The sequence below is a fragment of the Brassica oleracea genome, chromosome C4 (assembly GCF_000695525.1).
Source record: "Brassica oleracea var. oleracea cultivar TO1000 chromosome C4, BOL, whole genome shotgun sequence".
Taxonomy (NCBI): domain Eukaryota; kingdom Viridiplantae; phylum Streptophyta; class Magnoliopsida; order Brassicales; family Brassicaceae; genus Brassica; species Brassica oleracea.
Genome location: NC_027751.1, coordinates 32,746,451 through 32,771,022, shown reverse-complemented (window position 1 = coordinate 32,771,022; position 24,572 = coordinate 32,746,451). Strand labels below are relative to the sequence as shown.

At 38.9% G+C, this 24,572-nt stretch overlaps 2 protein-coding genes and 1 pseudogene across 2 annotated transcripts; 1 reads left to right on the top strand and 2 right to left on the bottom strand.

Annotated features, from left to right (window-relative positions):
• Positions 1-5,971: 5,971 nt before the first annotated feature.
• LOC106337266 (probable envelope ADP,ATP carrier protein, chloroplastic) lies at positions 5,972-8,596 on the top strand. Its single transcript, XM_013776352.1, has 9 exons — positions 5,972-6,380; positions 6,584-6,640; positions 6,833-6,952; positions 7,126-7,209; positions 7,393-7,461; positions 7,564-7,676; positions 7,761-7,930; positions 8,022-8,100; positions 8,299-8,596. Exons 1-9 carry the CDS (start codon positions 6,030-6,032, stop codon positions 8,399-8,401), a joined length of 1,146 nt encoding a protein of 381 aa, XP_013631806.1. The 5' UTR covers positions 5,972-6,029; the 3' UTR covers positions 8,402-8,596.
• LOC106338694 lies at positions 8,408-11,386 on the bottom strand (annotated as a pseudogene).
• A 9,397-nt stretch (positions 11,387-20,783) lies between these two features.
• LOC106337320 (clathrin light chain 3) lies at positions 20,784-22,348 on the bottom strand. The gene is made up of 3 exons (XM_013776416.1): positions 21,953-22,348; positions 21,340-21,493; positions 20,784-21,250 (listed from the first exon to the last, which is right to left on the bottom strand). Exons 1-3 carry the CDS (start codon positions 22,288-22,290, stop codon positions 20,987-20,989), a joined length of 756 nt encoding a protein of 251 aa, XP_013631870.1. The 5' UTR covers positions 22,291-22,348; the 3' UTR covers positions 20,784-20,986.
• Positions 22,349-24,572: the final 2,224 nt, after the last annotated feature.

Sequence of the window (24,572 nt, the reverse complement as noted above, 5' to 3'; positions counted from 1 at the left end):
TGTTTTCGAAAATATGTGGGCTTCATGGTCAAAATCTTGGGCTTCGACATTCCAATTTTATCGATTAAGAAAGCAAATTCTCAGCCTGATTGATAACATTCACCTTCTTCAAAATGGGGGATATCAATATCTAGGGTTCTTCAACTTCTCGATCATCTCTGACAATGGAGTTTTGGGACAGTTATTCGAGATGATTTGTGATGACGATTAGGGCTGGGCATTTTATTCGTTAAATTTGATTCGATTTGTTATTCTTTTCGATTCGATCTGAAAATTTCGGATATTCGTAAACTTTTGAAGCAAAGCAAATACTAAAATTAAATATCCGCTAAAATCGAAGCAAATCACAAATATTAAAATTTTTGGAAGCAGGTATCCGATCCGATCAGGCAATATATAAACACATGTATATCTTGATTATATTAAAGATTTTTAATGTATAAAATTATATAATTATTATTCTAACATATGATTTGATAAATTCTATTCACATTATTAATTATATAAAAGTATTATATAAAAGGAAAATAACACATTTATGACAATTATAATTTCTTTTATTAAGTTTTGTTTTATTATAATTGTTAACTAAGTTCAAAAAATTTAAAAAATATGTAGATTCACTACTTCTTTTAATTTTTATTATATATATCATGCAAAAAAAAATTAAAAAAACAAATTTGTATCAAAATTTTAAGATTATTTGTATTAATCAAAACATATGAGATATCCGTAAGTATTCGTAAATATCCGCAAATATCTATTTATTTTCCGGATCTCCGTTTTTTCCGAATATCCGTATTTTTCCGAAGCAAAGCAAATCGAAAAATTAGATATCCGTGACATACAAAGCAAATCACAAATACCTTCAAAACCCCGGATATCTGATCTGTGCCCAGGCCTAATGACGATACCCTGGTTCGAGATGTATCGGTGCCGTTTCGTTTCAATTTTCTTCTCCCCGAAACGGTTATGGGATTCATTGATTCAGTGCCATTAATGACATCCTTAACTCTTTTGACCATTCAATGGTCCGGGTGCCTCTCCACCTATAAAAGGTTAGCCTTCATCCCTTGAAACTTATCTTTCAGTAGAATGGGAGAAGTCGCTCACGGGAAGCTGATAGAAGGTGTGTAGGGGGATGGATCTGAAGGGTTTGGAGTTCACTTGGATTACGTAAAGTTGGTGACGGAGGAGCCGATGGGACACACGGTGGTGATGCTACGATCGGACGGGAAGAACTCGATCATTATTGTAGGTGCTGCTAATATGAGAGGGTGGCTTGAGAAGATGATCGATGATGCTTGAGATCGTGAGGAATGCTGGTGTTGTGCCGCTTCAAAGAGAGATCCCAGACTCCATCAACATTCACGTTGTTAAGGTTCGTATTAAGTTTGTAACTTTATTTGATTACAATCTTGATGTCACACAAAGGATGCAGCTTCAGGTTTAGATAATGAAATAGTGCCTTTGAAAAGATGGGTAGCATTTGGAACATGAATGTAGATTGATCATATATATATTTTTTGATCATATACTATCTGTATCATCATGATGAGATTGCTAATGTAATATTATGTTGAGTAGAATTCTCTAAGTATCTTAGGTTGGTGGTGGATGTGTTGCAGGCTGTGAAGAGAGCAGTTGTTTCGGTCATCTTGACTTGGGAGGAATGAATATGTCAATCTCTAATGAGATATTCGATTTGTAGACAATCTCAAAACAAGAGTAGATTTGCTCAAATGAGCTTTATTGATAGAATATAAAGATGAACTGAAATAGCTTATTAAAGCTTTATTAACATGCAAAAAAATAAAGAAAGGGAGAAGCTTTATGTTTGTCTTCAAGAAATAAAACAAACGTTTGATTTCATAAAGTCTTTAATGGAGGCTGCTTCTATGAGCAGCAAGGTTACAAAACACATTCTCATAACAGTCATATTTATATGAAACTATCTAGAACCCTAAACACTTGAACTTGTTGTCACTTCTTTGGGCTTCTGAAGATTGCATTGGCTTCTTCTTTTGGGCTCTAATACTCCCCCGCAAACTTGGCAGCGGGCGAAAACAAAGCTGACAAGTTTGAATGATCATGAGAATGACTTTGGATGGCTGGACAGGCATGTGAGCAGCTGAATCAAACATGAAGATGTAAGCAACCTCCTAAAGTAGCTGTAGGGAGAATAAAACAATAGACTTCAGAACCAGATGAGAACTCTTGGTCTATACTTGGAGATCTATCATGACTCACTCAGAGGTTTCTCTTGAACTTGGAGAGTTTAGTATAATCTCTCAGAGGTATTTTCAACCATTGTTCTTCACAAAACTCTTGGTTGTCCTGCACCATCACTTAGCAAACAAAAGACATGTCCACAACTACTGAAATTCTTCAACTACTGAAATTCTTCAACTCTAACCTTCCCTTTCAGTTATCAGCCACATCTTTAATATTATTTCCAAAGCATCTCAACAAACTTGCACCAATAACATCTCATGAAATCCAATACCGATAACTCTTATACAGCCAACAGAACCATCAAACCAAGCAATTTTCACAGTAGCAGCTTCTTCTCATTCCACGAGCTATAACTAATCCAGAAATCATCTAAACTAGCCATATGACACGTTCTATCTCCAAGAAAAGGGGGAAACGTTACCGTCATTTATAGCACCAACTCCACAAGCTTTGCAATTTTGAAGCTGTCACTTGATTAAAGCTTCCACCTTTTAACTCTTCTTCTTCTTCATTGGGATCTCAAACTTGTTCCCCTGCTTTTGTGCCAGCCGACAGGAAGGAGACAACTTGGCAAGCCTGCTTCTTCAAATAAAACGCAAGTCTGGGTTTTGGTCAGGACAGTGTTGATAGGATCTGTCTTGGTCGCTGGTTCTTCTTCCTTTTTTTTTAGAGGAAAAATAGATGACTGATGGAGCTTGTGAGAAGTTGAGATGAAGCGTATAGACACCAAGATCTAATCCCTGGTGCTCTGATACCATGTAGACAATCTCAAAACAAGAGTAGATTTTCTCAAATGAGCTTTATTGATAGAATATAAAGATGAATTGAAATAGCTTATTAAAGCTTTATTAATATGCAAAAAAAATAAAGAAAGGGAGAAGCTTTGTGTTTGTCTTCGAGAACTAAAACAAATGTTTGATTTCATAAAGTTTTTAATGGAGGCTGCTTCTATGAGCAGCAAGGTTACAAAACACATTCTCATAACAGTCATATTTATATGAAACTCTAGAACCCTTAACACTTGAATTTGTTGTCACTTCTTTGGGCTTCTGAAGATTGCATTAGGCTTCTTCTTTTGGGCTCTAATAGGATTCAGTCGACATCTTGTACAACTGAGCTCTGTCGCTTCACCGGAATACCTACTAAAACTTTTGAACAGATTAGCCAAGCTGTTGCATAGTATCATATGTTGGTACTTGACGGAGAGTATGGTTAAACCGTCATCTTTTCATAAATGTCTCCATCGTGAGTTTCGGCCACGACCTAGCCGACTCAACTTAATCCATAAAGATCAAGGTTAGAAAAATAATAATCAACGTTTTTTAAGATTAGAAAAATAATAATCAACGTGTTTTAATTTTACTTTTTTTCGTTTGCGAGTTGGAGAATTACCATTATGATGATGACATCACCACGTACCGTATTCTCGGTTGATTTCTTATATACCATTAGATATAGAATATAGATACTTTATTAGTAACTCTGTAGACTATATGAACGTTCTAAACTTTACTCTCTTTTTCTTGAAACACTAACGTTCTAAACTTTACATTTTTAGTTTTTGGTATGTCTAACTATAAAAGTTTTTAAACATGTAACCATTCAACAATCAGAGCAATAGATAGTCGTGAATAAGTCAAATTCGTTGACAATAACACCCCAAACACAATGACAATGTATATAAAAAATCTTTGACATTGAAAATGTATATTTAGCTTTGTTTCATCTTGCCCTCTGAGTCTGAGAGACACAGCTAAAAGAAGGGTTTCAACTTTTCTTATATTTTTATTTAAAATTTAGAAATAAATAGATAAACTTGAAAAATCTAATTACATATTTTTTAAAGGGATTCTCATGAATTTTTCAACTTTTCTTATATTTTGCTGCTCAAGTCAAATAAATTAACAAAAAAAATAGAAACCATAACCAATGATTAATAATCAAAACAAAATTTTTTTACAAAGTATTTTATAACTACAAATTATAAGATATAACAAATAAAAAATTTACTGAAAATAAACTTCAAGAATAACTAAAAATCATAACATCAAAATTAGGAAATAAAATCCATTTATGATACTATTCTCACGTTTCATCAAACTCAGACCAACGGAAAAAAAAAACTTATTATGAAAATGGTTTGAAAAACACAATCAGTGATTATACATAATCATTTTTTAAAAGGTAAAACTATCTAAGAAATAAATAAATATAATAGCATTCATATGACTATCACCAAATATCAACAAACTTTTAAAAAACAAACAAATAGTATTGTAACATCATCTTTTGCACTTTTAAATTTAAGCAAATGATTTCAAAGTTCTGACCAACCGCAATACGCAACAAGTCTACAAAGAAAACATATGATAGTGAATGACCTCAAAGAAACAAAAACAAAAGTAAATGTATCATCTATTTTTTCCATTAAAAGAATCACAACTAAGTAATTATACAATTTAGTCAACCACAACTACTTCGGCTCTCGATATTGTAAAATGTTGTATAAACAAATATCACATGTAAATAAAGTTTCAAAAAAATAGATAACTAATCTTTCGAAAAAAGAAAAAATATCGACCTAAATACTTAATTATGTAAAACAAATATGAAATTGATGGAAAAGCACAATTAGTGATTATACATAATCAAAGCATTTTTTTTTTGAAAAAAGGGTAAAACTATCTGCGAAATCAAAAGTAAAATACCATCCATATTAGTATCACAAATATAGACACACTTTTTTTTTGAAAAAAAATGACATCGTAACATCATCTCTTGCATTTTTAAATTTAAGCAATTAAGTGCAAAGTTTTGATCAACCGCTATACACAACAAGACTACAAAGAAAACATATGATAATGGATGACCCTCAAAGAAACAAAACTATCAAAGTAGATGATTCGTCTAATTTTTTATTTTTTTTCATTCAAAGAATCACAACTTTATAATTATGCAATTTATTCAACAAGAACTAATTTGGCCCTCAATACTGTAACATGTTATATAGACAAAGATCACTTGTAAATAAAGTTTCACAAAATTTGATAACAAATCTTTTGAAACTAAAAAAAAAATATCAATCTAGAAGCTTAATTACGTCAAAATCTCGCGCGAAGCGCGGACTTCCCCTAGTAATCTATAAGAAATTGAAAAACAAAAGCCAAAGATCATCCATAAGCCAATTAAATTAGTAGATACAGAGGAAATGAAGGTTAACACATTAATTGCTTAGAAGATTTGCTTCTTCTTTTGCTCTTAGAGTTAGATTATAAAATCGCTAAAAGAAACAAAAACTTATTTATGTTGTGGAGTTAAGAAATTTAATTTTCCTTAGATATCTTGTTTATTTTTGTTTTTCTTTCTATTTGTATTTTAATTGGCTAACAGTTTTTTTTTTTTGTAATAGATAATAAAGTATTTAGATAAACATATCAAGCGGACCGCGTCCAAGTAGTTCAGCCCAACGGATTCGATTTTATTTCGGTCCATGTTGACCATCCCACAACTAATTGTGATTTGTATATATGTCCAGATCTGATATGTTAGTTGGTTTAAAATACCCGATGGCCGAACGGAACTTGAACTCGAAACCCGAACGACATTCCTAATTGTATCACTAATCATGCGATTTCTATGTTGGTTTAAAAGCGTAGAAGAAGCCCATGAAAGCCCAGTAAAACGCTCGAGCCCTAATGGCATCGCGCCATTTGACGTAACAGAGCAGCCATTTTCTTATTATTTGGTTTTTTGAAACAAAACCTTTAGCCTTATCTCTTTCCCTCTTCTACACCATGGGAGACGAAGACAGAGCTATTCTCACATTTCACCGTATACCTTCCCTCAACTCCTCCGTACTCACCTCTTCTCCGTCCATATCCAGCACCGTACAGTTTCGCCACCGTGTTTTGCGGAGTTCAGCTCCCGGAGATGTCGGTTTCGGGAGTAAATTCGCCTGCATTACTATGGCGGAGAAGTGCGAGCAGAGGGAGTTCTCTCCCACGCCGGCGCAGCTCTTGAGCAACCCGCTTGCTATCCTTGCTCTTGTTCCCAAGGATGCTGCCATCTTCGCCGCCGGTGCTATTGCCGGAGCTGCCGCTAAAACGGTTACGGCTCCGCTTGACCGTATCAAGCTTCTTATGCAGGTTTAATTGTATTAAACATGGCCAAATTAATAGCTATGCTTCTTCTTCTTATAGTTTTTTTTTTTGTGCACACTTCTTATAGTTTATTGTTAAAAGGAACAAAGAGATTATTTATGAACAAATGAAAATGAACCTAGACAAGTGATTGTTTCTGTCGTGTTAGTTTGTTCTTGCTTCTTACGGAACAACGGATTTATCTGTAGACACATGGTATACGAATCGGACATCAGAGTGCAAAGAAGGCAATAGGTTTTGTCGAGGTATGTTCATGTACTTCCGTCCCTCTGTCTCTTTGACATAGCCTAATAAAAGATTGGTTTTTGGCCTAAATGTTAAATGTACAAAAAGAAAATTATATAGCTATTAAATTTTCTTTTAATCACTAAAATCTCAGGGTTTACCCTGCTCTGTTTCTACTAACTGATGCAAGAGTTGTTGGAAGTGATTTTCAGGCAATTACTCTGATAGGCAAAGAAGAAGGGATGAAAGGTTACTGGAAGGGAAACTTGCCTCAGGTGATAAGAGTATTGCCTTATAGTGCGGTCCAGCTTTTGGCTTACGAGAGTTACAAGGTGAGACTGTGTCATCACGAGCTTATGAGCTTCTGTGAGAGTTAATTTATTTTCTTCTCTGTAATTGAAACTGATAACATTCAGCTTAAAGCAAGAAGTATACACTTTTTTGGCTCTGTCTCTGTAGTCACTTGTACCGTTTTACTGATGCTTCCACAATTTTTGAATATCAGAAATTATTCAAAGGTACAGATGATCAGCTCTCAGTGATTGGAAGACTTGCAGCTGGTGCTTGTGCTGGCATGACATCTACCTTGGTGAATTTACTTGTTGCTCTTATTTGTTGGGGCTAAATTAGCTGTCATGAATAAGTATATTCTTCAATTTAGTTTTGGCATTCAAGTAACATTTGGTTAAGAGTATGTAATGCTCCATGCTCCTTAAATATTGATATGTTACCTTATCATTCTGATTCTTGCATCTTGATGATCCCTATGCAGTTGACTTACCCACTAGATGTTTTGAGACTGAGATTGGCAGTCGAACCTGGGTACAGAACAATGTCTCAGGTGAAATGTTTCTTCTTTTATATCATTCCTAGCTTAAGCTCTCAAACTCCAATATCCTCAATGGACATGCCCTCCTTTGCCTTGTTGTGCTGATAAATGCAGGTTGCTTTGAGTATGCTCCGGGAAGAAGGGCTTGCATCTTTCTATTACGGCCTTGGACCTTCTCTAGTAGGGATAGCTCCATATATTGCTGTTAACTTTTGCATTTTCGATCTGTGAGTCTACTAAACTTTTCATTCCATATGTGTCAAGTTTGAACCGGGGTCTAATATACTTGTTTCTCCATTAATTGAGAACAGAGTGAAGAAGTCTTTACCGGAGGAATATAGACAAAAGGCACAATCGTCTCTGTTCACAGCTGTTCTGTCGGCTGGTATTGCAACACTAACATGTTACCCTCTCGACACTGTGAGACGCCAAATGCAAATGAGAGGAACTCCATACAAATCTATCCCTGAAGCATTTGCTGGTAAATTGATATGTTACAAGCATGTTATTATGTATGGAGCAAAAGACTTGAGTTCTGAGCTGAGTCAGTTCTTTTACATCTGTCTTTGCAGGAATTATAGACGGTGATGGGCTTATAGGCTTGTACCGTGGCTTTTTACCCAATGCATTGAAAACTCTACCAAACAGCAGGTTAGACATCTTGAACACATAATTAGCAATTGTCAGTGCATTTATTTTTATGCTTCTAGGTTTTGTAGATTGGATCATATTTGGTGATAATAGTTCTGATCATTTCATCATCAATATATATGATGTCTTAAGAACCTCACATTGCTAATAAGAACATGCCTACTAAATGTCCTTTGCCGTTTTATGTTTATTTTGCAGCATTAGGCTTACAACCTTTGATATGGTGAAACGCCTTATCGCCACAAGTGAGAAGCAGCTTCAGAAGATCACCTATGATAATCGGAATCGAGACCAAACTTGACAACCATTTTCTTAACCTTCATTGGAATATGAAAGTTTTGGAGCCGCTAGAATATTTTTCGCTGAGAGCGACTAGTTTTACATTGTATTTTTGGCTTGTTTTTTCAGTTATACTTCTGCTTCTGGACCTGTTTTGTTGGAACAAAACTAAGAACTGTTTCGCTTTCTTAGGAAAAAGGAGAAAAAACACACACCATTTCGATCTACAGTTGTCCTTCTCTAGCTGCTCTTCCTACATAGAAACATTAAGCCAAACATATTATTCAGAAACCTAAACCTCACAACAAGACACAACGAGTTCTATATAAACTCTGCATTATTTAGAGGAAGTGTCACCTCCTCACTAGCTTCATCTTCATCATTCACCTCGGGTATAGGCTTTTCAGATTCATCAATACCTTCTTCCTGCCCCCATTGCAAGGATATTCATTGTTAGACACACAAGTATGTGTCTATGCACCACATAGGGCTTAGGACTTACGTTGTTTTTGTTGTATACTTTTCATATTCAGCTTTCCTCTTTGCAGCTTTCTCATATGGAGCTTTTCCTTCAAAGAAAGAGGTGAAAACTTATGTCAGTGTCACAATCAAGACACTTTTTGATTCAAAGATCACAGTGATATTTTTGGAGGTCCAAAGACTACAATATTACTTAACTATATAAAGTAACCAGAGTTGTTATAACTTTCTGGCAGTATATGCAACCACGGATTAAATTAGTTTGCTTAAGCTCTCTGGTAGAAACAAAAACATAAGTTTTCTCTAGTCATCTATAGAAGGTGGTTTTATGACAAACAAAGCAGGATTCTACTTTTTGTCCTGGCAGGTGACTACAGAACCATCCTTTCTACATAGAAAGGTAACTATTTTCATGAACAAAAAGATCTAGAAAGCAAGTCTTTCCATCACAATATCAAAGACGAAAGTTACACGTGACATTGACTTCCATTTCTGCCCTCCAGCTTTCCCAACCTTCACAAGGGAAAGGGAAGGTAGAACAGAACTATGAGGGCTTCATCATGTAAAGGACTAACTAAATACATGTAATGCTTTCAAGGAATCTGACAAATGCTTACAGCAGAGACAACAATTTGGATTTCTTTCTTGAAAGTTTTCCTAAAATCTTCCCTGGAACAAATAAACCAACAAGTTCAACTTTAGAACAGGAAATAAAAACAGTATACCATGGAATGTTTTGTAGAAAGTTCAACAAGCATGCATCCAAGAATACTTACAGGAAGACAAAGAAGGCAGTAGGAGCTCTTTTGGGTTTGTATGGGTCCTTTTTGGCCTTCTTCTCTTTACGAGTCTCCAGCTTGCTAAGCTTCTCAGCCGGTAACTTCCTCTTTCCCTTTTTCTGAAAATCATATATAACCAAAACTTTTAGTTTTGATGCCTTCCCCTTTCCCTTTTTTTTGAAAATCAAACATAACCAAAACTTTAGTTTTATATTAGACTAGTGTTCCTTCTCGTGCTATGCACGGGCCAAAAATAAATTAGTATTTTTTAAATATACAATAATAATGGATAATATTGAAGTAAATCTGTTGAAACTATTTTACAAAATATCTAAAAAAAAATTTAAAATAGATATGTTTACTTTAATTTGTTGCTTATTTAGTCTTTGAACTTATTAAATGTCGTGTGACTTTCATATGTTGCTTATCTAATCCTTGAACTTATTAAGACGCTTATCTTTGCAGTAAGCTATTGTAATACTAACAGGTGATCTTCCTTCAACTCTCTAATTACACTTTTATATTGGTCGGTTTATATGTGTTTAGTGCTTGTGTTCTATACCACCCATCTAACTATTTTGTTCCTTGTGCAACAAGATATATGTAGTTACTTGAAAAAAGAAGGATGAAGATGAAGAGAAGGTACATGGTATTATTGAATTACAGTAACTTACTGCATTCTTCTCACTTTAACACACTTCAATTCTTACGGCTCCTTATCAAAGTTTTGTTAAGTATTGAATTATAGTAATTTACTGCACGTCTCACTTTAACATTTCAATTCTGCTGGTTGTTGCTGAAAGTTTAGTTAAGTTTTCTCTGGTTCTAGTCCTCTTATCTAGTTATTTAAGTCTTAGTATATTTTTAATGATTTTATAAATCATGTATAGAGATCTCTATTTTGTCTTATATCTCTATTACGCTAACATGATCTTAGCTTTTGATTAGGTTCACCAAGTTCTTGTTGACATAGCTATCCAACCAAAATCAGCAAGCTCTGGTTCATATCCATTAGGCAATAAAGTTTTTAGTAATTTGGATATGGACCCTATGGATACGCTTAAACTGGCTGAAACAGAATCGATACTGTGGGCGGAAGCACAAATAGCAATCGATCAGAGGATGATAACATCAATAATAGATCCGATATTACCGTCGATACCAGGTAGATGGTGTTTTACAGATGGCTCATGGAAAGAGGGTGTTAGTTTCTCAGGACAAGGTTGGCTTAGTACTTTGGAAGGGTTTGATGGTTTGTTGGGGGCGAGAAATGTCAGGGCTAGTCTTTCGCCTCTTCATGCGGAAATAGAAGCGTTACTGAGGAATTTACGTCAATTTTGCAACGGATTGTTCTCAATTGGTGAAGATGGTTTCGGAACCAGAAGAATGGCCAGCTTTTGCAAATTATTTAGAAGACATCACGATCCTGAAAGAGAGCTTCATAAGAGCAGACATTATCTATGTACCACGGACGCAAAATTCAAAGGCGGATAGTCTGGCACGCAGTGCTAGGAATCAATCGTCTTTTGTCGTTCACATGGATTCAGCTCACCCGGTTTGGTTCACAGAATCAACATGAGTCTGTAATGCTGATGACAAAAAAAAAAAAAAAAAATAGAAAAGCTATTAACCGATTTGAGCAAGATTTTTTCTGGTTTAATATCACAGGGGATGATTTTCTTTGAGTGTACATAGTTGATACCTTTGAGGATTTGTATAGCAAATAGCTGAACATCGGACTCCACCATCCTTGTTCCTCTGAACTTGATAAAATCTTCAATACTCCAACCAGAACAATACTCAAGGATTAAGTTGTAGTCGCTCCCTAGGGGTCGAGTTTCTGCTGGTGTTATATTGCTACCATAGTAAGATATAACATGAGGAGATGAAAGATCTTTCAAAATTCGTTCTTCATCACAAAGACTGAAAGAAGATGATACATGTGCACTTTTGATGGCGATTTTTAATGGAAAAGCATCACCAAGCACATAATCATTTCGTATGACTAAGTAAACAACACCATGAGCACCTTCCCCGAGACAGATAGAGTGTACCCATGAAGAACTTACAGAAGCTTTAGTAGTTGTGGGTAATTTTTTTCCTGCCTCTTCAAAGACACTACGATCAATGATTTGTAAGCTACTCTCGCTTTGACCATTGTTGGGTGGAGGTGCCGCTTCAAATGCTCTTTGACTGATGCTTTGTAGACTGCTACCAAATTGATCATGATATTTTTTTTGGTGTGGTCACAATTATCTTCCTTTTTTGTTTGTAATATGCAAGGAGGAAAGTAGGAAGGTTTTCATGGTTTCTGCCACTAAACTCGAGACTGAAACAAAGTTCTCATGTAAAGAAAAGAGTAAAACTTTGATAAGGATCTAAAGAAGGCTGGAATGTAGAGGAGAAGCAGTTATTTGAGTTTATTTAATATACATCGAAAATAATAATGTAGACAAAACATGAATAGTTGATTTAGTGGGGTAAGAAAATGTTAGAGTGGTTTGTTTAATTACAGTTATGAGGAATTCAGAAAAAGTTAGTTATTTGAAATTTTGAAACTTCCATATATTTTGATGAACAAAAAACGTGTTCTGCTTTTCTGTATTTTTCTTTTTTTTTTTATTTTCATTTTTCAGAATTTTAAAAAATCCACATGTCAGAATTTTATTTGCAGACGACTTGCGCTTTAGTATATAAGGGATATCACAATGACAAGAGAAACTGTTTTTTTTTGTTCAATCACAAGAGAAACGCTTAAGTGTAAAAACCTGAGAAATGTTTCTAATGGGTACTTCTAAGTTACGAAAAATCCAATTTCCCAAAAAAAATTTCTCAGTTTTGATAATGAATAGTATTCATTGACTATTAGTTTTCTTTTCGTCCGTCTTCTAGATTTGTTCATATAGTTTCATGAGTTTTTTCAGTGATAACACTAGTCTCTGATTTTTCGTAATGTTTTTATGGGTTTTACTTTCTAAAATGTTTTAACGAAGCTATATGAAGATCAGATGCTAGTGTTTTAATTGAAAAAAAAAACTCATTAAGGTGTTTTTTTTATTTGAAACACATAATTCGATAAATAAAGAAGGTTAGTTGGGAGTCATGAAGACATCGCCAACCACCAATGTACCAGCAACATTCAAAGCTACTTTTGCTAGGCAATCTGCCAGGGAATTTCTCTCGAGAGAGATCCAACAGAAAGAAACAAAATCAAAAGCAGAGTCATAGGAGAGGATATCAGCTATGACACCATAAAGCTCCGAAGAGGAGGTTTCAGAGTTCACAGCTTTAACAAGCTGCAAGGAGTCTGATTCAAAGACCACCGTCTTAATTCCTAGGCTGACGCAAGTACGAACCGCTTCTCGGAGCGCAAAGCCTTCCGCCGTGAGAGACGAGCTGACAGACTTTGTTGGGGCTTTGAAGGATTGTGTACCCGTAGTAGAGATGAAGACCCATCCCAACCCTGCATCATTAGTAGCCGCTGACCACGCCGCATCTGAGCGCATCACTATCGCATGTGGGGGAGCAGTAGGTGATCGAGTGGGCTGATTTGGTCTCAGTGAAGGTTCCGGTTTCACCTCCAAAGCCCACTCTCTTGCTAGTACAATGGCTGACGAAAGCGTTTCCTCTGGAATAGCAAAGAATCCCTCGAATACAAACTTATTCCTCGCTTTCCATAGTCCTAAAATATCCAAGGTATCAAAGGTCCCGCTGTTAGTCCCGTAGGGGAAGGCACTTGGGAGAGCAAAGGGAATCCCAGTTCGCCATTAAATCTATTGTTCCGCTGATGTCCATGCCAGTATTTAAGGGATTTAGTTGCCAAACTTGTTGAGCATACCGACAATGGAACAAGAGATGAGGAATAGATTCGGAGCAGCCGCATCTTTTGCACACGGGATCTACTGGAACATGTCTTTCTTCAAGTCTTTCTCCGACAGGGAGAGCCCCCTTTAGGAGTTTCCAAGATAAAAGCTTGACTTTAGGCACGCAATGTAGGTTCCAGACACTACTCTTCCACTTGAAATTCGCTGCTGTAGGTGGAGCTGAGGCATCTTGAGTGTTAACAGCTGTGTAGTAACCTGACTTGGTAGAGTAGGTACCCGACTTCGTGCCCAGCCATACTTGCTTGTCCGGATTCCCAGTTAAGCTTGGTTTTATCAGCAATATTTGACTTTCATAATCAGGTAGAATTCGTCTGATTTTAGCTACATCACACTCCCCTGTTCCGGGGAATATAAGCTCAGACACAAGAAGATCGACATACTGAACATTCGGCGGCCCCATTGGTCGCATCTGTCCAGTTAAACTCAGCCAAGGATCACTCCAAACATTGATTTCTTTACCATTACCCACTAGCCATCTGTGGTTTTTGATCAGCAAGTCTTTGCCCAGGAGAATACTCCTCCAACCATGCGAGATATTTGAGGTCGCCGCTGTAGTAAGGATGTTGTTTTCCGGGCAGTACTTTCCAAAGAGTACCTTTCCGAGGAGGAAATTTGGGTCTTGAAAGAGGCGCCAGCTTATCTTTGCCAATAATGCAATGTTGAAATCTTGGAAATCTCTCAAGCCGAGACCACCCAGTGCTTTAAGTTTGGCCATAGCATCCCATGATACCCATGCCATCTTCCTCGAGTTCTCATTATTTTCCCACCAGTATCGAGTCACTGCAGATTGGATTCGTTTGCATAGTGACACAGGCAGGCTGAAGCAGGACATAGGATAGGATGGGATGGCTGAGAGGACGCTTTGGAGCTTTAGAAGCTTACCGGCTGATGAAAGGAACCTGTTAGACCATCCTCTCGCTTTCTGTTTGATCCGGTCGACATAGGATGAGAAGATATCTTTTTTGCGTCGTCCGAAGTGCTCGGGAAGTCCCAAGTATTTACCCACACCCCCTTCATTTTCGATTTGTAGAGCCTCTTTTACCATAGTCTTCAGCGATGCCGGGGCTTTGCGAGAAAACGTAATAGCAGATTTATCCTTGTTGATAGACTGCACGGACGCCTGTTCATACTTCATTAGGATGGCTTTGAGTGATGCACAATTCTCCTTATCAGCTTGGAGGAAGAACATTGTGTCGTCCACAAAGAAAAGATGAGATAGCCTAGGACTTCCCCGAGCCACTCTCAGTCCCTGTAGGGAGCCTTCTTCTTGCGCTCTGTTACATAGTCCAGAGAGGACTTCACTACATAAAATGAATATGTAGGGAGAAAGAGGATCGCCTTGGCGGAAGCCTCTACTCGGTACTACCTTCCCTCTAGGCAAGCCGTTAATGAGGAAGGAGTATGTAACAGAGGAGATACAATGCATTATGCATGTGATCAGATTTTGGTGGAATCCCAACCGCTTCAGAACTAGCGAGACAAAATCCCACTCAAGCCGATCGTACGCTTTGCTCATGTCCGTCTTGACTGCCATAACACAACGCTGTTCCGTCTTGGAATTTTTGAGGTAATGGAGGACCTCATGGGTAATAAGGACATTGTCACCTATGGCGCGGCCTGGCCCAAAAGCTGTGTGATTCTCGGATATCAGTTTCGTCATCAAGGGCTGCAGTCGTTTGGTAAGGATCTTGGAGTAGATTTTATAGTAAACGTTGCAAAGTGCAATCGGGCGGTAATCTGAGACTCTCTGAGGGTGGTTGATCTTAGGTATGAGGCGGATATGAGTGTCATTGATGTTATCCGGCAGCGGCCCTCCCCTAAAGAAACCCTGCACTTCCCTGGTGATGTCTGACCCTATCTCGTCCCAATGAGTATGGAAGAAGCCGGCTGAAAAACCGTCTGGGCCAGGAGCTTTATCAGCATGTATCGAGAACGCAGCTTCCCTGACCTCCAGCACAGATGGAATAGCAATGAGGCCCTGATTTTCTTCTTCTGGGACAATTGGGCGTAATGCCCGTCTAATTGTTTCCTCTCTTTCACCCGGTTGCGAAGAGAATGGCTTGTCAAAATATGCTCCAATGACAGTGATTATTTCTTCCTCCTTGTGCGCCATTCTCTCCTTCGATTACCGAGAAGCCATTTGCACGTTTCCTAGCTTTTGTTATGGTGTGGAAGTAGCCAGAGTTACGGTCGCCCAGCTTCAGCCAAAGCAAGCGGCTGCATTGTTTCCAGTACTCTTCTTCAGCGAGATAAGCAGCATTTAACTTTTCTGATATGCTTTAGATCAACACTGCATCATTAGCCGGGCTCGACAGCGCCTCATCTAACTCCCGTTTCTTTAGCTCATTGGTTCGCTGGCTATTGCGCTGCTGTGTTTTATTCCAAGCCGAGATGGCACTTCTGGTAGAGCAAAGCTTGGTGCTGACTGAAGAGTCTGCTGCAGAGTGCCAAGCTTCAAAGATGATTCTTTTGACTTCTTCATTTTTGCACAGTCTCCGATCATACCGGAACAGTCCCTGTTTGCGCCGGCCACCCTTGTCGAAGAAGGATATAAGGGGTTTATGGTCCGAGCTCTCGAAGCCAAGATACTCGCATCGAGCAGTCGGAAAGCATTCGGCCCAGTGTGTGTTGGAAACTGTTCTGTCTAGCCGACAACGGACTAGATGGTCACCTCGTTGGCCTCTCCACGATAGGAAGTCACCTGAGTGCTTCAGGTCAAATAGGTCTCCTTCAGAGAAGAAGGTTCGAAGATCAGAGAAAGACCCCTTCAGGCCGATCGGGTCCACCATCTTTCTCTTCCCCACTGATAAGGTCGTTGAAATCCCCAGTTAAAAACCATGGTTCTTCTCGGTCTTCATTTTTAACTAAGAGTCGATTCCATGAGAGATTCCTCTCATTTCCATGAGAGATTCCTCTCATTTCGATCTGTACTCCCATGAACAAAGGAAAAATAAAAGTGTTTTCCTTCAAATTCAACAACAATGTCAATTACATGAGAATCAGAATCAAGGACTTAAAGGTTCAGTTCCTGTTTCCAGAAGAGTCCCAGTCCTCCGGCCCCATGGCCTGTTGGCGAAACAAGGTGATGACGGTCATATTGTTGACGGAGATGCTCCAGTTTCTTCAGGACCGTTGCATCGGGGTTTTTGGTTTCCATGATGAAGATGATATCAGGCTCGTATTTCTTTGATATCTCTCCAAGGCGACGAACTGTCCGAGGATTCCCCAGCCCCTGACAGTTCCAACTAGCTATCGCTATGGAGCGGGGGTGGGATGGATCCGAAAATCCATCATTCGCCTTGTCGGCTTTGGGATCAAGTTGACCAGAGGTACATTATCCGAGGCTGTTGAAGAGTCTTGCTGGGCCACTGCACGAGATGTTCCACCTCTTGCATCGCTTCTCTTAGTAGTTTTAGCTGCATTGGATTTCCGGCGAGCTGGAGAGGGCTTAGGTTGTGAAACTCTTCTTTTCTTAGGGACTGGGCTAGCTGGTATGGTTTGTTTCTCTGGTGCCAACCTGCTTCCAGGAGGGCGACCTGGCTTTCTCTTAGTTGCACACAGAGCAATGGCATCATTCTTTGTGCCCGCAGTAGAAGACCCTTGTCCTAATCTCATAACTGCCGGCACCCTCTCATCCCCGTCTACATCTCTGTGAGAGTGGGTTCTAGGTGGTGGGCCTAGACGTTGGGTGGCTGGGAGTCTCTCACGAGGATTAGAGTTTGATTCCCTTGGATTCGGATCTGTACCCTTAGCTTGAGAGTTGGGACTTGGGCCTAAGCGTTGAGATGCAGGAGTACGCTCAGGGGTAGCATTGGCGGTGGGGTCAATTTGGTTTGCAGTGTTAGCCGTGAGAGAGGCTCGCACCATCAGCGATGCAGCTTCCTCGAACTCTCCTCTCTCCTCTGTTTGTCTTAACCATTCCTTTTGAGCCTCTCTCTCTGTTGGATCAGCACACTGCGAGTATTGTTTCATAGCATCTCTAACTTCTCCCACTGCTTCCTGAAGTGATACTTGAGGTAGAGAATCACCAATGTTCTGTTGGGGAATCCCCCGATCAGCGTTCTCAGGGTAACTCTTTGAAGCACTAGAGTCTGTATCTTTTAACATGGGAGGATGTTTCGGGACCTCACGGTAGAAGCTACGACTTGGGGGAGCTGGAGGTTGTCGGTGGATGGAGTACTCTCTGCCTCGGGGTGGCCGGTCAGATCCCTGTCCTTAGCGTTCTCTAGCTAAGTAGGAACGACGGTGACCACTTCTCTCTTGCCACGAGTTAGTCTGAGCTTTGTAGTTTCTACGGTGTGGAGATTCTCTGGATTCATTAGTGTAGCTTTTTCCTTTCTCGTTGTTGCGATTTGATGCTGAGAATTGGAAAGGAGTGCTGAGAGGATAGTTCCTAACTCGGGGGATATCAGGGTCATGGCTTGAAGCAATGGTTTTGTCTCTTATGGAGGCAGATGGATGTCCTGAGATGGTACCTTCGTTTGCTGCCTTCAGGGTGCTGCTCTAGCTACCAGACATTCTTTAAGCTCATGATCCAATTTCAGACATTTAGTGCAATGTTTGTCAAGTCTTTCATACACCAGAGTTGTGTGGACCTCATCGCCATTTGGGAATTCGACCACCAAGGTCTTAATCAAATGAAATAGTCCATCTATTTGCACTCTCATGCGGGCTGATACAGCAGAAATCTCCGCCTTAAATATCTTCACCAATGGCTTTGATAGTAGCTTCTGTCCAAAGATGAACTGGTGGACCTTGCACCTTAATCCAGAACGGGATTAGTGAAGGGAAGTTAGGAGATATCGTGGGCTCCCAACGCTGCAAGATAATCATCCATCTAGCATAGTGATATGGTCTTTGCTCCAGCACTGCTAGTAAATCTGTTTCACGCTCAAACTGAAACTGGAACAAGCCATTTCCCAAGTCCGAACCCACATGTTTAAACTCAGTCTTCCAGTGGTCCGTAAAAAACGGAATCAACGACCACACCTTTTGTACTGACTTGTTTGTCATGCGTCCAATGAGGGTCAGTGAATGTTTTCTCAGAAGCTCTGCATTGTCTGGCTGGGGAGCTTTTACACGGGCTGAGCGAGAAGGTTGTTGGAGGGTGAAATCTATTCCTTTGCCTTTCTCAGCCGAGGAGATTCTTCTATGGGCCATGGTGGGAGAGAAGCACCCGACCTCTTAGTTTTGTTGACCGATCTAGAGGAAGATAGATTGAGGGAGTCCCCTGAATTCAGAACCAGAATGAGGTTGAGCTGGTTAGGTCTTTGCGAATCGGAGTGGTATCTAGTAGACAGTTCACTGTGGTGTTACAAACATCAAGCCAGTTTCGGGAATCCCCGGTAGAAACAGCTGATATTCTTCGAAAAGGCTCACGAATTTGAGAGGTTTTCTGAGTTATAACCACATGGAAGCTTTTGGACCGCCGAGCCTCTGAGAGTAGCTATCAATCTTCATTGTTAGTGATTCCGTCGTCATGAATGCTTACCGGTGGTGGAGGCGGACCTGTTGACCGGATTCGCAAGTGGATCCCGGTGTGTCTCCGTCAGAGCACTCGACGGACCGATGGATTATTCTAAATGAGGGAATTTTTTGAATTGGCAGAGAGGTTTCAGAAGGTCTGCACCAATCAGAAGCGAGGGACCGTTGGTTGGTAGGGTGGGTGATCAAGCGGTCCGAAGCAGGAAGACCTTTCTCGAGTCTTGTGTCTTTATTAAACTCATTAAGGTGTATATGAACAAATTTAGAATATACACAAAAAGAGAACTAATGGTTAGCGAATAATATTCATTATCGAAGAAAACAATTTTTGGAAAACCAGAAATATGATGTGACAGTAAAAGCTCAACCAAAGAGGTGAAAGATTACATCTCATCACACTTATTGACTGCAACTCCGAGGAGTAAAACTGAAATCTAAAGGGGAAGTAGGAAAAATGATTGGAGAGAAAGAAAGGGATGATGAGTGTGTGATTTAATAAAAAGTTCGCTAGTTAATACAAATGCTTTTACCTCAAGATATACAATGAAAGAATCAATTGATACAATAAGGATGTGATGGAAGTCACTTACACAGCGAAGCGAACCGGTGTGCCGATGCCATCGCTCGTAGTGTCACAAGAGATCATCACTATGCTTCGTATATTGAGAAAGGTGGCCCTTCTTAGCTTCTTCCTATGATTCGTGTCAGAAGCTGGTGGCGCGGTTAGTGGGTACTAATGGAGAGCTTGCGTCTGGTTTTCATCTCTGATCCATTTCATTTCATTCCCAATGGAGATGGATGTGAGCAAGGGAGATGATGTTGAGTTTGTCTTTTAATTTTTAATTTTGGAATTTGGAGCCCTGTTGGTACCACCATGCTCTGTTTCTTTCGAGTATGTTACTCTTTTTTATGAACCGGCTACAAAGCGTTAAAAAAAAGGAAGTAACTTGCAGGTCTAAGATGGAGCATGATTGGAGCATCTAATCTTAGCATCCAATAGCTGATAAAAATTAAAATTACAAATTATACCAACATAAGTTTTTTTTCCAATGCACAACTTATGGATATGCATTTATAACTTGAAATCAAAACCCAACACAAAGTTCAAATTTGATCCGGAATGTAAATCTTGGTTTCAAAGAAATACATGAATGTGGCTTAATGGCTGCTAGTTCATCAGATATCTGAATGAAATCTGAATTAGTATAAAAATGAAGCTAACTAGATTTATTATTTTTTTATCTAGCTTTGTTTATTTTGGATACTTAAGCGTATTTAAGAGAGTTTTATATAGGTTTTAAGTAATTTTGAATACTTTTGAATAATACTTTCGCGTGATTATTCTGATTTTTGGGTTCTTGATTTAGATATATGAGATCATTTAAATACGATCCTAACGAATTTGGAAAGCAAACGAATTAAAAACTAATCCAAAAGTATGTATATCTGAATAAAGTTTATGAATATGATACCAAAATTCATGAAATTCAAAAGGATCAAATGTCTGCCACTACTAAACTCGAAAACATAATAGTTTTAGTGTTTTGATGAAGAATTGGTAGCGTTTTATGTGTTTTTATTTGCAGGCTACATAATATTAAAAATGAAATAGTAGATTGATTAAGAAATGGTGTCATAGATTATGTTGCTATTAATCTGAATGAAACTTATATGAAATCAAACCAAACTGTTCACTCCACGTAGCAATGCAGCTGTAACTGTAACACAATAAATATTGGTGAGTGAACAAACCGTTCTTCTTTTGGCAGGACCATTCGTACACATATTTTGGTCTGTTTTATTAGAATAGATACATCCAAGTCTGAAAACTGTGTGGGAAGCCAACAAGGCTAGAACCAGAGAAACGTAACACACAAAAAGCAAAATTCGAGACTGAACACATGAGGAAGCTAACAAATAACACACGCTTTAGACAAACCAAAGAAAAAGTTAACACAAACACAGACTACACCGTTTCACTCACGGGTCCACTTCAGATGGTGTGGGTACTTTAGGCTTCATATGAGAAGGTGGATTGTGCTTGAGTCTCGTGATCACTTGACGCATACGAGACAAATCAGTTGGCTTCCCTGGTTTTGGCCCCTGTATCACAGTTACAGAAGCTTGCTTCTTCTTGCCTTTCTTCTCTAATACTGGTACTTCACGAGGAATGAGTTCAGCAATCGCCTTCCAGCTGTTTTTGTCAGCTTCAGCATAAAACTTTTCTTGGCTCTCCAAAAACAACTGTCAATCAAAAAGGGTTGAGAGTTCATCAAAAAGTTCAAACACAAATCTTGAATGCTTAAAACACAAGTTACAGAGAGAGAAATCACCTTCTCTTTCTCGCGGTTGGTTTTCTTGTTGTTTTCAATAGTAATGCTACGCTTGCTGTAGAACTCAGCCTTGTATTGCTCTGCTGCTTCTATAATCTGCTGAACCATTTCTTTCTCCTTTTTTTCCTTCTCTTCCAATCTCAGAGCATTTAGCCTTGATGAAACACACACAAAACACAACACTTATCAATATAAGCTAATCTAATTAGACATTCAGTCATAGATTATGGCTAAGACATTAAGAGGTAAATGTAATCATATCAACCACAATTAGTAACAGAGTCACTAGAATGGACTACACATTATTTTAACTTATTTTTAGTTTGAGGGGGATAACTTGTTGAACAAACTACAAGACTCCATGGAACTATGTTTTGGTCAACGTTTGGAATTAACTTAGTCAATGGATTTTAACAGAGTGGCTAAATTAGAGTTTTTGGAGCAAAGCTTAATCTTTTTTTTAGAGCAAAGCTTAATCTAGACTAGGGTTTTAGGAGCAAAGATTAATCAAGACTACAGAGATAATCTAAATTAGGATTCTAAGAGCAAAGATTACATGCCTGATGAAGCAAGTAAAGGATCAAAAAGCTGCATGCACGAAGAAAGCTTTTACCTTCGCCACTCCCTGAGAGCAAAACCTTCCTCTTTCTCCATGACCGATGGAGGAGGCAAGATCGGACCGTTGGTATCAGCGGAACTGTTTTTCAACGGTGGAGATTGAGTTTCCGGTAGTTCCCTCTGCGGCGACGAGATATCATCTTGGTTGGAGTAAGGAGACGAATCGCCACCGCCAGCTAAGTCTTTCTCGAAGTTGGAGAAGGACGAGTCAAACCGCTGCGACTGGAACCGAGACTCGTAAGCCGTGTAGTTTCCTCCGTCGCCGCCATCTACTACTGCTGAACGATTTGACTCACCGAGTTGTGAATCGTCGTTGCCCAAAGATGACGACATGGCTTCTCTCTTTAGCTTCTGTTTATTTTTTCTTTCTCGAAAAGTCTTCTTTGCTCTGTTTTGAGTGTTCACACTTGTTGTCGTAACGACGAGGTTCTTCTTAGGAGCACTACGTGGCGTTTTATTATTGGTTGAAGAGTTAGGACCACGGAAGTAGTGAAAACGATGCATCGTAAGTATCGTGGATCTGACTCTATCTGATTATTAGTACGTGTTTTGTTATAAATGGAGCAAAGTAGCATGCATATGGTGGACCTTGATGTACGCGATTATACCAACAGATTTCTTGATGGGCTTTATATGGTGTCCTTTGAGGACATTCAAGTAACCTTTATGTTCTTGGATCAACAGTAATTTGAAAATTCAAGAACTGTTACAAGAAAACTACTTTTTTTTTTGTTAACGAGAAGTACAAAAAGCATGTGATCCTCCATCGTCAATATTATACAAGAAGGGTTTTTCACTTTCTCGTTTACATTTTCTTGATATGTGAGTTACATCAAACTGTTTGATAAAGAGTAGTCTCAAATAATTTAGAAAAAAGAACTATGACGTTATTCCGAGGCTCTTTGGAGGCTTGTACGGTTCTTAACGTGTGAAGCATGTAGCTACGCTGAATCGGCCAATCCCATGCATATTGTCTGTACATCGGGTCGCACAAATTGCATTTGGCGATCAGAATCTCTATGGATAGAATTTATAACAGGGTCTCGAAAAACAAGTAATTTCTGCTGGGCTTTTATCCTATTTTTTCGTCTTTCTGCTAAATCGGATGTATTGAATTCATAATTCATTAGATAACTGTTTGATAAAGAATAGTCTCAAATGATTTAGAAAAAAAGAACTAGACGTTATTCCAAGGCTCTTTGGAGGCTGGTACGGTTCTTAACGTGTGAAGCATGTAGCTACAGGCCTCTACGGCTTCTCCAACCGCCAAGAACATCCATTCTTTCCCCAAATTATCACCGACGAATTTGGATCTTGTTAGTTTCTTCACGGCCTCTCCTTTTGGATTTGCTAATACCAACTGAGGATCAAAAAGTGTGGGTTTTGTGGCTACATCCTGATCGTCTAATGGGCTTAAGTGTTTGGGCTTCTGAATTAGTATTGGGCTGAAGCTGCAGGTTAAGCTCAGTTCGAGCTTATGTTATAAAGACGTCGTCGTTTAGTTGTAACGGAAGTAACATAACGAACTGATCTTGAAGGTTGATCAGAGCAGAGATAGTAACGAGGGTGATCGTCTTCTCCGGTGATTCTCCGGCGAGCGCTGTGTTGCAGAGGTGTGACCTGGTTGTTCGTGCTGAGCTCTTCTTCACCGTAAGATAAGATCCATATCCTGAAACAACAAGATTCGAAGTTAATGTTTGATAGAATCTTGTACGAGCTTGTATTGTAAACTGCAATCAAAGCTTAGTGGATTGGAGAGCAGAGCCTCTCCCCCCAGACGTAGCGAAAGCGAACTGGGCAAACAAAGTTTCTTTGCATTTTACGTTTAAGAATCACATTCAATCACATACACGAAGTCTAAATCATATGAACACACATAGATCAAAGCGCAACAAGTGGTATCAGAGCGCAGGCTGTGTGTTCTAAGAGATCATCGATCAAGCATTTTGAGTCAATCAGAAAGCAAATCCGCAAGCAGAAGAAGATCAGAGAAAGGTTCGAAACTTATCTGATTGGTTCTTGAGAGATTGATTGTCTTTGCTGCTTGCGATCTTGGAGTAATCTCGGTCTTATCTTGAAAAGATCTGATCAATCTGCAAAAGGTTAAGATGAAGCCTACTCAAGGTCGATTCAAAGTTGATAAGTTTGATGGATCTTGTGACTTTGGAATTTTGAAACATAAGATGTTATGTGCACTTGAGATTCTTGGTTTGGATTCTGTTCTAGAGGAAGTAACAGTCTCAGATGATGCAGTTGATAAGACTGAGTCGGGTACTGAAGCTGAAGTTGATCCTAAGGTAGCTATGAAGGATAAACGAGTCTGTAGCTTGATTCAAATGAGTCTGAGTGATCAGATCATAAGGAAGGTCATGAAGGAGACTTCAGCTCTTGGCATATGGAAGGCATTAGAGAGAGATTATCAAACTAAGTCTCTTCCTAACATGATCTATCTTAAGCAATGTTTTGCTAGCTACAGAATGGATGGTGAGAAGACTATTGAACAGAATCTGGATGTGTTTCTGAAGCTAGTTAACGACTTGGAGAGTTTAGATATCAAGATCTCAGATGAAGATCAGGCTATTCAGATTCTTACCGGCTTGCCTTCGAAGTATGAA

Bases quoted from the DNA above. Each gene is read 5' to 3' on its own strand.
- LOC106337320 (XM_013776416.1), bottom strand. From the start codon at position 22,290: ATGTCGTCATCTTTGGGCAACGACGATTCACAACTCGGTGAGTCAAAT. The intron at 21,494-21,952 runs GTAAAAGCTTTC...TGTTTCATCAAG, and splicing joins GCTCTCAGGGAGTGGCGAAG to GCTAAATGCTCTGAGATTGG. The intron at 21,251-21,339 runs GTGATTTCTCTC...TTTGATTGACAG, and splicing joins CCAACCGCGAGAAAGAGAAG to TTGTTTTTGGAGAGCCAAGA.
- LOC106337266 (XM_013776352.1), top strand. From the start codon at position 6,030: ATGGGAGACGAAGACAGAGCTATTCTCACATTTCACCGTATACCTTCC. The intron at 7,462-7,563 runs GTGAAATGTTTC...TGATAAATGCAG, and splicing joins GGTACAGAACAATGTCTCAG to GTTGCTTTGAGTATGCTCCG. The intron at 7,677-7,760 runs GTGAGTCTACTA...AATTGAGAACAG, and splicing joins AACTTTTGCATTTTCGATCT to AGTGAAGAAGTCTTTACCGG.